Source organism: Eptesicus fuscus, chromosome 11 (assembly GCF_027574615.1).
Source record: "Eptesicus fuscus isolate TK198812 chromosome 11, DD_ASM_mEF_20220401, whole genome shotgun sequence".
Taxonomy (NCBI): domain Eukaryota; kingdom Metazoa; phylum Chordata; class Mammalia; order Chiroptera; family Vespertilionidae; genus Eptesicus; species Eptesicus fuscus.
Window position 1 is genome coordinate 84,572,612 of NC_072483.1, and position 12,369 is coordinate 84,584,980.

At 41.3% G+C, this 12,369-nt stretch overlaps 1 protein-coding gene across 3 annotated transcripts in view; it reads left to right on the forward strand.

Moving 5' to 3' along the window:
* Nucleotides 1–2,523: 2,523 nt before the first annotated feature.
* Nucleotides 2,524–12,369, forward strand: part of C2CD6 (C2 calcium dependent domain containing 6) — a 66,831-nt gene continuing 56,985 nt past the window's right edge. For all 3 annotated transcript variants that reach the window (XM_054723420.1, XM_054723421.1, XM_054723422.1), the window contains exons 1-4: nt 2,524–2,781; nt 5,616–5,702; nt 9,030–9,081; nt 10,759–10,916. In XM_054723420.1, the coding sequence (XP_054579395.1) occupies nt 5,616–5,702; nt 9,030–9,081; nt 10,759–10,916 (297 nt within the window). In that variant the 5' untranslated portion in view covers nt 2,524–2,781. The remainder of the gene's footprint in view (nt 2,782–5,615; nt 5,703–9,029; nt 9,082–10,758; nt 10,917–12,369) is intronic.

Below are 12,369 nucleotides of genomic sequence, written 5' to 3' on the forward strand. Positions count from 1 at the left end.
AGGAAGCTTTAAAAAATAATGTAGAAAAAAAAAGAATGTAGCAAAAGAGAAGCAGAGCAGGCCAGGCGCTCCGGGAAATAAAGCAGAGGCCAGTGAGCTTGCTGAGCTAACTCTCAATTGACTTCTGCAGAACCCTTTCCGCTGCCTCTGTTTTTGCGTGACGAGAAGAATGAGTAGAAATTCACTGAATCTATTCTCGAGGAATCCTTGGCTCTCGAAATCCCACTCCTGAGGTGGCCTGCACTGGAACAGGTCTCTTCAGAGCTGTGTCCAGTGGTGCCTCAACTGGTGTGAAACCCTGGAGCTCAAGGCAGAAATAAGGCTCCGTGGGGCAAGGTGTCTCAAAGCCTCTGGGGCACAGCAAGAAAACTCGTGGGCCAGCCCTCCTTAGCAAACAGCTGAATGCTGTAGGACAGAAGAGGACTGACCAATGGATGATAGAAATGGATGCTCCTGGAATAGGTCTAGATTTGGTGTAGGCATCATAATAGGAGTGGTTTGCTGTCTGTGAGGCTGGAGTTGCTGAAAAGAGAATCCCCCTTTTCACAGAACTGTGACTGCGCTGGCATCCTGCCAGGCCCAGCTTTCACTGTCAGCAAACTCCAGGGAAACCACGCTCATTCGAGCTGAGGCTCACCACATCTGAACAATGTTATGAAGGATAAATATGAGAAAACCAATGTGGGGGATTGTGCCCTGTCTGGGAATCGAACTGGTGACCTCTTGGTTCCTGGGTCAACACTCAACCACTTGAAGCACACTGGCCAGATGGATTTTTTTAAAAAAATTAACAATTGCAATAGTGTGAATCCACTAATGAGCTATATCAAGTGGTAACTTGGAGACAGCGGTTAATGCTGCATTGGGGTATGTGTATGGGGGTTTTATGGCTTAACCGAAAGCTGAACTTTGAGCTGGCCCTTGAATAAGAGAAAAATAAGATTCCAAATAGAATAGCAATTAATAATGATTTTGCAGGCCCTTGGTTTTCGCATTAAATAATTCCAATTTAGCCCTAGCTGGTTTGGCTCAGTGGATAGAGCATCGGCCTAGAGACTGAAGGGTCCCAGGTTCGATTCCTGTCAAGTGCACATGCCCAGGTTGCAGGCTGATCCCCAATGGGGGGTGTACAGGAGGCAGTCAATGATTTTTCTCTCATCATTGATGTTTCTATTTCTCTCTCCCTCTCCCTTCTCTGAAACCAATAAAAATATATTTTTAAAAATTCCAATTTATGGCCAATAAAGAAGCTCTGGCGTTTCTGGTTTTGTTTGTTCAAAAAGCAAACTGTATTTTTAAATGTTAAAGGTGAAATTGTGGAAAGGGTGGATGACAGCGGGCTGGGCGCCCCATGAATGCACCATGGTTGTTGTGTGAGATGTCCCACAGTACAGTAGGTGCCATAAAGGGAAGGAGTAGGCTTCAAATATTTGGGGTTAGAATTCAAACATGTGCCTGGCGTTTTAAGCTTTTGTGGGTAGAACACTGCTGTGTTCAAATGAGTTTGGGGCGCACAGGAGGCCTGGGAGGGCAGATGCGTATCCACGCGCTGTTATGTCGGTGGGTCCGGAGAGTCAAGCTGTCCGACTGGACTGTTGGAAGGAGCGCGTCTGGAACGCGGGGGACGGCGTCAGGGAGGAGGATGGACACTGCGTCTCCGGGAAGAAGCGGCGTCAGGGAGGAGGATGGACACTGCGTCTCCGGGAAGAACCGGCGTCAGGGAGGAGGATGGACACTGCGTCTCCGGGAAGAAGCGGCGTCAGGGAGGAGGATGGACACTGCGTCTCCGGGAAGAAGCGGCGCAGGGAGGAGGATGGACACTGCGTCTCCGGGAAGAACCGGCGCAGGGAGGAGGATGGACACTGCGTCTCCGGGAAGAACCGGCGTCAGGGAGGAGGATGGACACTGCGTCTCCGGGAAGAACCGGCGTCAGGGAGGAGGGTGGACACTGTGTCTCCGGGAAGAAGCGGCGCAGGGAGGAGGATGGACACTGCGTCTCCGGGAAGAAGCGGCGCAGGGAGGAGGATGGACACTGTGTCTCCGGGAAGAAGCGGCGCAGGGAGGAGGATGGACACTGCGTCCCCGGGAGGAGGATGGACACTGCGTCTCCGGGAAGAAGCGGCGCAGGGAGGAGGATGGACACTGCGTCTCCGGGAAGAACCGGCGCAGGGAGGAGGATGGACACTGCGTCTCCGGGAAGAAGCGGCGCAGGGAGGAGGGCTTCGGTAGGTTAAGGGCAGACAGGACGCACTCAGGGGTCGGGCCCCGATCACGTGCCGAGGAGCTGCTGCCCACCCGCATGGCGGACTCCTCCTCAGGGCGCCGGGCATGGCCTGACCCTCCAGGCTCGCACGGCTGCTCATCCCCTAAACGTGCGGGAGCGCAGTGTTGTACGCGCGTGCGCGTGCGCATCCCTGTGCGTGGGCCTGTGCGTGGGGGGTGGGAGGGAGGGGGCAGGAAAGCGCGGGAAAGGCGGCGGGCGGGCTGCGCCTGCGCAGTCGCAGGCAGTCGGTTAGGCACAGACCCGCCCTGGGAGGATGGACGGATGGATTTCCCCAACAGATGCCTGAGGTTTCCAACGCAGCCGCAGCCGACGACCACGCGGGCGGGTCCACTCCCTGTTCAGAGCCCCCGCACTTCAGAGGAGCCCCCCAAGCTCCCTGGACACTCGCCCATCAGAGGGTCGGCGTTTTCCCCGGGCCGTCCCTTCCAGGAGTAAGGCAAGACCATTAATCTCTCCGAGGACCAGGCCAAGCGGGCCCTGGGCACCGGCGGCCCAACGTGAGTGTCTCTCCCCCTTTCTCCCCCCGGGGAGCCTGCCCCAACCCGACCACCCCGAGGGCAGGGAAGGCAAGGGGGCAGGGCATGCCGCTGGGAGGGAGGGAGACCGGGCCTACCTGGGAAGGCGGTCATGCCTGAGAGAGCCTACTTGTGGGGTCCTGGCAATGCCTTCACCTGTCCGAGCCGCGTTTTATCAGCTGGGAACGGAATGCACTGAGGACGGCCTGGCTCGGAACAGCCACAGGAGGTAAGGCTATAAAGGGCTTCACAGGGCAGAGAACAACGTAGAGTCAGTCAGTTTTAGCCGTTGTCCTCCGCCTCATTGGGATTTCATGTATGTGGTTAAAGGGCTAGACTCCAGAAACTTTAGTTACCCTTGTTTTCGATTCCCGAGGCTCTTTCCAAAGAAGTGTCCTAACATCATTTATTTAAGAAAAACAACAACACATATTTGCCCTTAGGACTGGAGATGTCACCTTTAGACTCTGTTACCATATGTACTAGGATTTGGCTCCCCCCCCCCCCCCCCGTACCACGTTAAACACATATATAATGTATCCAGTTTGATATTTTTCTGACAATACAGTAATTGTCATTCAATTACTTTAAACTACAAATTAAATTATATATAGTTATATATATATATATATATAACTATATATACACACACAGGGTGGGACGAAAGTCGGTTTGCAGTTCATATGAAAAATAAGATAATTAATAATAATACACAAATAAATTCTATGTTTTGCATACTCACAACTATTAACCTCCTTTTGCCCCACTCTGTGGGGCAAATATAAAACACATTAAACCAGTTACTGTATTTTCTGGCGTATAAGACAACTGGGCATATAGAAGATTTTCCTGGGTTAAAAAGTCATCTTATACGCCGGAAAATACGGTAGATGCAACAATAACAAAATGATCCAAAATGTATAAAACAAATTTTTCTATACAACTTTAAAATAAAAATGTCAACATAACTAAGGATTTATTATATACTTGAAAAATCAGTGATTCATGAAAGACATATAACAACAAAAATTCCTGGGAAGTTAACCTTTTGCACTCGGATGTCGAGTGTGACTCGACACGGTTAGCATTAGAATAAAGGAATCGAGAAAAAAGCAAGCGAGTGCAAAGGGTTAATGTTTGTAAATAAGATCATGTTAATTTGAGTTCAGCAAAGGCTGGGGATAAATATACTTCTTTCCAAGCTATATTTTTAAAACTAAATTTATTGGGGTGACATCTATCTATCTATCTATCTATCTATATAAAAGCCTAAGCAACCGGCTGACCAGCCAGTAGCTATGATGCACACTGACCACCAGGAGGTAGACGCTAAATGCAGGAGCTGCCGAGCTTCGGTCTTTTGGCAGCGGCATTTCTCGGGTGACACACCCAGAACCAGAGAGGAGGGAGCCTGATTCCAGGGTACATCACCTGAGAACCGCCCTCTTGCAATCCGGGACGTCTTGGGGGATGTCAGAGAGCTGGTTTCAGCCCGATCCCAGCAGGCCAGACTGAGGGACCCCATGGGTGCATGAATTCGTACACCAGGCCTCTAGTTGGTTAGTAATATGATACAAGTTTCAAGTGTACAATTCTATGATACATCATCTGTCTATTGTATTGGATGCTCACCACTCTAAGTCAAATCCTCTTCCATCACCATATATTTGACCTCCTTTATCCTTTACTACCTTTACCCCTTCCCTCTAATAATCACCATACTGTTGTCCGAGTCTCTGAGCTTTTGTTTGTTTGCTTTCCTTATTTGTTCATTTGTTGCTTTCAGTTTTATATCCCACATATGAGTAAAATCATATGGTTCTTAATTTTTTCTATTTCACTTAGCATGATATTCCCAAGATCCACCCATGTTGTCACAAATGCCAGTTTTTAAGTCATGTGCATGTGAGTGTGTACACACATATGTATTTATTTACTTATTTGTTTGTTAATCCTCACCTGAGGATATTTTTTCCATTGCTCTTTAGAGAGTGGAAGGGAGGGAGAGAGGGGGCAGGAGAGGGAAAGAAAGAGAGAGATCGATTGGTTGCCTCCCTCATGTGCCCAACCAGGCTGGGGATTCAAACTGCAACCCAAGTATGTGCCCTTGACTGGAAATTGAACTCCAAGACCCTTGGTTGCACGGGCCAATGCTCTAACCACTTAGAAACACCACCCAGGCTAAGTTATATTTTTAATAGGCAGTTTTTCCCTAGTCCTCTTGCTTCTCCCCTCCATTCCCCCTTTCTCTTTACTTTAAAAATATATATTAAAATGTCTTAAAATTTTTAAGGCTAACCATTGTGTATAGTGATTAGAACCCTTAGAACAAAGTTAAAAACCAACCCACAAGTATCAGTTAGTGAAGTTGCTCTAGAGGAAATCATAACTAAAACCCCCAAACTGTCTGTTCACTGCTTTATCCCATGTACTAACTATTCCAAGGATTAAATCCCAGTTCCTTCCATGACTGATAACTGCAGGAATATTGGGATAATTTGCAAGTAGGATCACTGCTCTTAGTCTGATACAGTACCAAGTCCACACCAGATTGAGACTGGAAGATTGAGGCTGGAACGTGGTAACGATGGTCCTTTTTAGCAAGAACTCATTGTTTATGCTACAGTGTACTTCTCTCCTTTGCTCTCTGCTAACTTATTGATAAACTTGTTGAGGGTGGGGATGAGTTTTCTAGTCATATTAATATCCCACTTCCTAATATAATACCTGATACTAGAGACTCATAAAATTGAATTGAAATAGCTTTTAGTTATATTCTTCTTTGCCTCTAAAGTCTTAATTTATTTACATTGTAGATGCAGAGGAAAACTTTTACAGGGTCTGAAAGTAAAGAAGCAAAAATAACACCTAAACCAGAAAATTTGGTGCCATTTGGGGATGTGGTATGTATGATTAATCCTTTGTAAACCCATATAAGTTATTTCTTATTTTACATTAAAACCAGTTACTGTTTATTATTTGGTAATCAAAAGTATGCATAGAAAATGGTACTTTCTGATAATATACTCATTGATTTTTTTCATTTTTATGAGTCAAAACACCATTCTGGTAATCACTGAAATTATGGAAAACATCCTGATTCAAAGAAAAAAATGTTTTCTATATTAGGGATTCATAAAGTCAAGTTTTATAAGAATCATCTGGAATAATTTTTAAAAACATTGCTTCTCAGGCCCCACCTAAGAACTGCTAACTTAGAATTTGAGAATGGGGCCTAGAATCGGTATTTTATTTTTAATGGGGCCTAGAATCGGTATTTCTTCAGATGATTGTATTTATTGTCAGATTTAGTGACCTTTGAGCTACAGTTTAAAAATTGGCCCCTCACCTCTCTCATCCAAAAAATAATAAACTCCAGGGTAAAAAAATCAAACACATACACACAAGCACACAGGTAGGACCTAATATCAAGGCTGAGGAACAGAAAAATCTGTTTTCTGTTTTGTGTACTACAGAGTATAGGACATGAGGATCTGTGTGCATTTAGAACTGCCAAACACTGTGCTATTCTTTTACAGTTGTCTTTTTTCTCTGAGCCTTATTAGAGTAGTTCATAGCTATGAAATAAGACGTTCTCTTATCCCTCTTCTCTAGCTCCTATTAAATACTAACTAGAGGCCCAGTGCATGAAATTCGTGCACAGGTAGGGTCCCTAGGCCTGGCTGGTGATCAGGGCCAATCTGTAGTGCGACCGGTGGGGCGATCGGGAGAAGGGGGACACTGGCACTCACCTTGGCTGGCCTGGGGCCTGCAGGCTGGGGGCAACTCCTGTGTTTAGTGTCTGCCCCCTGGTGGTCAGTGTGCATCATAGTGACCAGTCGTTCCACCGGTTGTCCCGCTGTTTGGTCGATTTGCATATTAGGCTTTTATTATATAGGATACTGATACATTTTCTTGATTAAAAAACATGATTAATTTAACATCACCTTTTTGGAGGGTAAATAGTAAGGTTATATTAATGTATACAATTTTGTTTTTATAAAATGACCATGGTGTGCATTTATCAATATAATTATGTAACACTTTGTTCTATCACAATCAAAGTTGGAGAATAAGCCTTCACTGTCTGAATCTAAATTTAGAAAAGATTCTTTGAAATCACTTTTCCCATAAGCAGTCATGCATGTCATTATGTTGACATAGTAATTTCTATAATCCATACTCTTGAATATGAGTTCTACATCTTTTTAGAACTGACATTTTGAAAACCATTCAGATTTCACTCACACTTTCTAACGTCATAGTTTGTATTTTTCTTATTTGAATGACATGTTGCTAGACATGAAAAGGCTTCTCTTAAAGGCCCACTGGAAGTTGTTGACAGAGAGATGTTTGGCATGTAATTAGTAGCTCCTCCCATGCATGATGTAGTCACACCATTTCCTCTCTGAAAGTTCTGTGATTTGAGATATTTGGCAAGGTTTTCAAATGTGTCAACAAATGATAACATGACAACCACTACCTCTGTTTCTGATAGTCACATCCCATTTTCAGAAAAAAATGTGAAAAAGCTGTATCTTAAAGTTAGACACAAAGTGCTTTTGTGTTAAGGACCCAGACAACAGTATAGTGATGGCCAAAGGGAAGGGGTCTGGGTGAGAGGGCAAAGGGGGGAAATGGGGACATCTGTAATAGTATCAACAATAACAAATAGAAAAAAAGTGCTATTGTGAATAGCTTTCTGGTTGCTTTCCTGTTTTAAATGTATGTTTGAGAGTGTTTGGGGGTGAAGATATTGAAGATATTGACATGGGCATTGTGTTGGGCCACAGATGGGTCTCAGATTCTGTGGCAGCATTTGTTATCTGCAGTCTGTGGTCATTATTATATTTTTGAGTGTTAAGTCTGTTTTCTATATTATATGGATCTTTTTATGTAAAAGTATAAAGAGCTATTGAAACATAAGGAAGATTAAGGTAGCTACCCATGGCTTCATGTGGAGATACTTGGCAGGCAGCCAGTGATTTGCATTGTATAAAATTATACAATACAAAATTATAGCTATACTTTCCTGTTTATCCTCCTTACATACAACCCAATTTTAACAAATAAACTGATTCGTAGAATCACCTATCAATACCAGTTTAAATCCCCCCTAGAATATACAATGGACATTACCCCTCCTTTAAATTTGAAAATTTAGAATCTTTCCTTTACCATAATATTTTGTACCTATGTTTCCTTAAAAAGTAGATAATAATATTTTTCTTTAGGATTTCATCATTCAGATATAGTATTCTTTTTGTTGTTGTTAATCCTCACCCGAGGACATTTCTTTTTCATTTATTATTAGAGAAAGTAGAAGGGAAGGGGAGAGACACAGAGAGAAGCACCGATGTGAGAGAGGCACATGGATTGGTTGCCTCCTGCACGTGCCCCACCAGGCACCCAGGATGGAGCCTGCAGCTGAGGTATGTGCGACTCTTCAGTCTGTGGGCTGACGCTCTAACCACTGAGCAGACTGGCCAGGGAAGATACAGTATTCTTTTAGTTAAATATTGGATGCTAATAACTTTATCTGTATTGTTCTAAAGCCAGTTAAATTACTTTAAAAATACTATTGGGCCATTTATGTTATTTCATAATGTTTAATATAATATTGCTGTTGCTTTTACTCTTTTTTTTTTTAAAGCCAAACTTGGCTAATCCTGCATATTACTTTCAAGTGTTCCTGTATTCGTTTTGTATTTAATTTTATGGTTAAACTCAAGATATAATTTTCTTCAACATTTAGAACCACTTTGTAGAAGAGAGAATGAATATTTCATAGCCCTTGGCTTATTATAGTTAACAAATGATTGTTGGATGAATAAAGAGGTTTTAGGATACTGAATAAAAAAGCTTATCTCAAGCAAGGCTTATTTCTTATTATTATATGGAAGATGTTACACTTTACCACTTCTTACCCAATATAAAATAAAAATGATTCAAAGAGTGATGGTTGGATTTAAATTGGTAATGAACCATTGTTTTGCTTTGTATTCTTGTTCATTTTAGGTTTATCTTAAACAAAGCCTGCCTGTTTTTCTTCTCTGTTTCTGCTTTCTGGTGTTTTCCAATAACTAGAGATTTCTAATGAGAAACAATATTTCTAATGAGAAAGACTAACAAAGTAGAGCTTTAAAAATATGTAGTTTGGTGTAGAGTAAAATGGGAGAAAAGTTACTTTTAAAAATTTATTCACTGTGTTTTTATTTTGGTTGTTATAGGTTGGCTGTCTGGCTATTCATGTAAAGAACTGCAGTCATTTTACACCTAAGAGTATCCTTTCTTTTGATTTAAGAATCACGCTATGGTCATATATCACTATTTCAGTTAGATATTACTATATTATAAGATACTCTAAGACTTAATGGCTTAGAATATTAACTATTTTATTATTAATCACTATATGTGCACCCACTGGGTGGTACTCCTGCTTCATTATCGCAGCTGAGGCTACAATCACCTGGCAGGTCAGAAAAGCTGGGATATGTAAAATGCCACACATTTATGTGTCTGGTGCTTTAGTGAAAATGCCTAGAAGATTGGCATTATTTTTTTCTCTATTCATTTTTATTTTATACTAGAAGCCCGTTGCACGAAGTTTTGTGCAATAGACTTTTCCTTCACCTGGCTGCCGGCACCAGTTTTCCTCTGGCCATCCGCCGATCAGAGCGCCTCCTGCCAGTGCGATTGGCCACCCTGAGAGGAACTCCGATCGGGAGGCGCTCCGATGGTGGCCAGAGGAAAACTGCTGCTGGGGGAATACTGGTGCCGGCAGCCACGCAATTGGCCACCCCGAGTTCCGCCACCAGCGTCTTCCGCTGGCCCCATGGGTCCTTCCGCAGCGCCAGCCGCTCCTACCGCCAGCCAATCGGCCCCCCTGAGTCCCCCCCCCCCCCCGCCCTCCAGCCGGCCCAGTCGTGGGCGTAGCGGAGTGATGCAATTTGCATATTACCTTTTTATTATGTAGGATTACATTAAAATACTATTTATCTTCATTACTGAAGTTGTTGGTGTCCCCTTAAATTTTGCCCCCTGGCTAGCGCCTCTCTGACCCTTTCCTAGTCCCAGCCTGGTCAAGTCCATTGCTTGTTAAAGCAGTCACTGGCCCAGGCGAAACTCAAGAGCAGAGGACAAGAAATGTCGCTCTTGGATGTGGAGAGTGACAAAAGAATTTTAGCCATCAGTAACCCACCTCAATCACCATCTAAGTTAAAGGAAAATATATATATCTTCTTGGAATATATATTACTAATTCATTTCTAAGAAATAACTGTGCTTCTCTTAAGTGGATTTATTTATCTTGGTACCCTTAAATAAGCTGAATACCTCTTCTTAGATTTATCATGGCATAAACCCAGTCTCATTATGAAGATGTGTTTCTTTTTTATATAAGTGATTAGTGAAGAGAATTCTACATAAAGAGGTTTTTGAAGATAATTAGTTAAATCATGAAAAAATATTGTTTTAATGGAGTGCTATGAAAAGTAAAAGAACAAGCCAATATAGTATAAGCGAGTATGTAGTGAATTAAAGTAGAATGCTGCTTTAAATTTTGTCCTAAAATTAAAAAGAAATTACTCTCAAATGACGTATTTTTAAAATTTCTATATAATTATGCTTACCAAAAATTGTCAACTATATATTGTAAATGCTTATTCACCTTAAAATATAGAAAAAATTGCAAAGGAATTATAATGGAATTGTGACTATAAAAATATGGAATTGATCTAAGGAAGAATCAACCTTTTTCTAGTTATATTGTACCTAACATTGATGGGCAAAAATACTATTTTAAAGGACTTTTCATTGTTTTATGTGTTCTACAATTACCTCTTTAGTTATTTGATTGATTCTTAAGTTTTAGTCTGAATTGTTTAATAGATTAATTATATAATGTGTTATTGTTTAATTACAACAAAATTTGCTTCCTAAATATTTATTTGTTTTCAGTCGATTTACAGCATGACAATTTTTGCATTCGTATCTCTATAAACAACATTGTGAAATTTACAAAAATGTGTAGCTTGCTACCCCAAAATATACCATTTATGAATAATGAAAGGAAAATGATGATTAAGTTTGATGAAGTGAAGTATTTTTCTGTACAGGTAATGTTGAAGTTTTCTTCTAGATATAAGAATGCATTTGTTTCAGATATGCTACATTAATTATATCCTTTGGGAAGGGATAGGAAAGAAACAAAAGCAATACCTTTTAAAAAAATAAATAGGTTACTGTAAAATGCACAATTTTGGTGGTCTTTTTCCCTGAGATCTTACTGTATATGGTTTATCACACATGCATTTTTCTCTGTCTTGCTCTTCTCCTCCTATCCCCCATTGCCCACCCCGTCTTAATCTGTTTGGGCTTCTATAACAAATTACTGTAGATTGGGTGGCTTAAACAACAAATGTTTATTTCTCACCTTTCTGGAGAATGGGAAGTTCAAGATCAAGATGCTGGCAGATCTGTTGTCTAATGAGAGCCTGCTTCCTGGTTTGCAGCTGGCCCTCTGCTCATTGTTGTAGTGATATAGCAGAGAGCAAAGAGAGGTCATCCTCTTTGTGTCTCTTCTTATAAGGGCACTAATCCAGTTCATGAGGGCTCTACCCTCATGACCTAATTACATTCCAAACACCCCACCTACAAATACCATCACACTGGGGGTTAAGGCTTCAACATGAATTCTGAGAAGACATTCAGTTCATAGCACACCATTTTTTCTCATCTCCCCTTTTTCTTTTTTCTTTCTTCTTATATAAAATCTCTCCAATTATTTTTGCATGGATTAATCTCTTCAGTCTTTATAATAATCCCCTTAAATATGTATACTCTCATTAGCATCAACAAAATTAAAACACAACCTACAAAATGGGAAAAATATTTGCAAATCATATATCTGATAAAAGGTTAATATCCAAATATTTATAAATATATAAACTCATACAACTTAATAGAAAAAAAAACAATTAAAAAAGGACAGAGAATCTGAAGAGACATTTTTCCAAAGAAGCCATCCAAATGATCAACAGGTATCACCTTCAGTAATGATCAGGGGAATGCAAATCAAAACCATAGTGAGATATTGCTTCCAAGTGTTAAAATGGTTACGATCTAAAAGACCAGAAATTGCCAGTGTTGGCAAGGATTTGGAGAAAAGGGAACGTTTGTGCATTGTTGATAATGTAAATTAGTTCAGCCACTATGGAAAACATTTCTCATCATTGATATGTCTCTCTCCCTTTCCCTTCCTCTCAGAAACCAATAATAAAAAATATACATATTTTTAAAAATCTTTATTGTTGAAAGTATTACGTATGTCTCCTTCTTCCCCCATTGACTCCCTCCAGCCAGCCCCTGCCCTCCCCCACAGGTCTTCAGCACCCTATTGTCTGTGAATATAAAATATATATATTTTTAAAAGTATTTACAGCCTAGCCAGAGTGGCTCAGAGGTAGCTGATCAATTATTCTAGCTCTTCAATGCTTCTATCTCTCTCTCCCTCTCCCTTCCTCTCTGAAATTAATAACAATATATTTTAAAAATTAAAAATAGAATTAC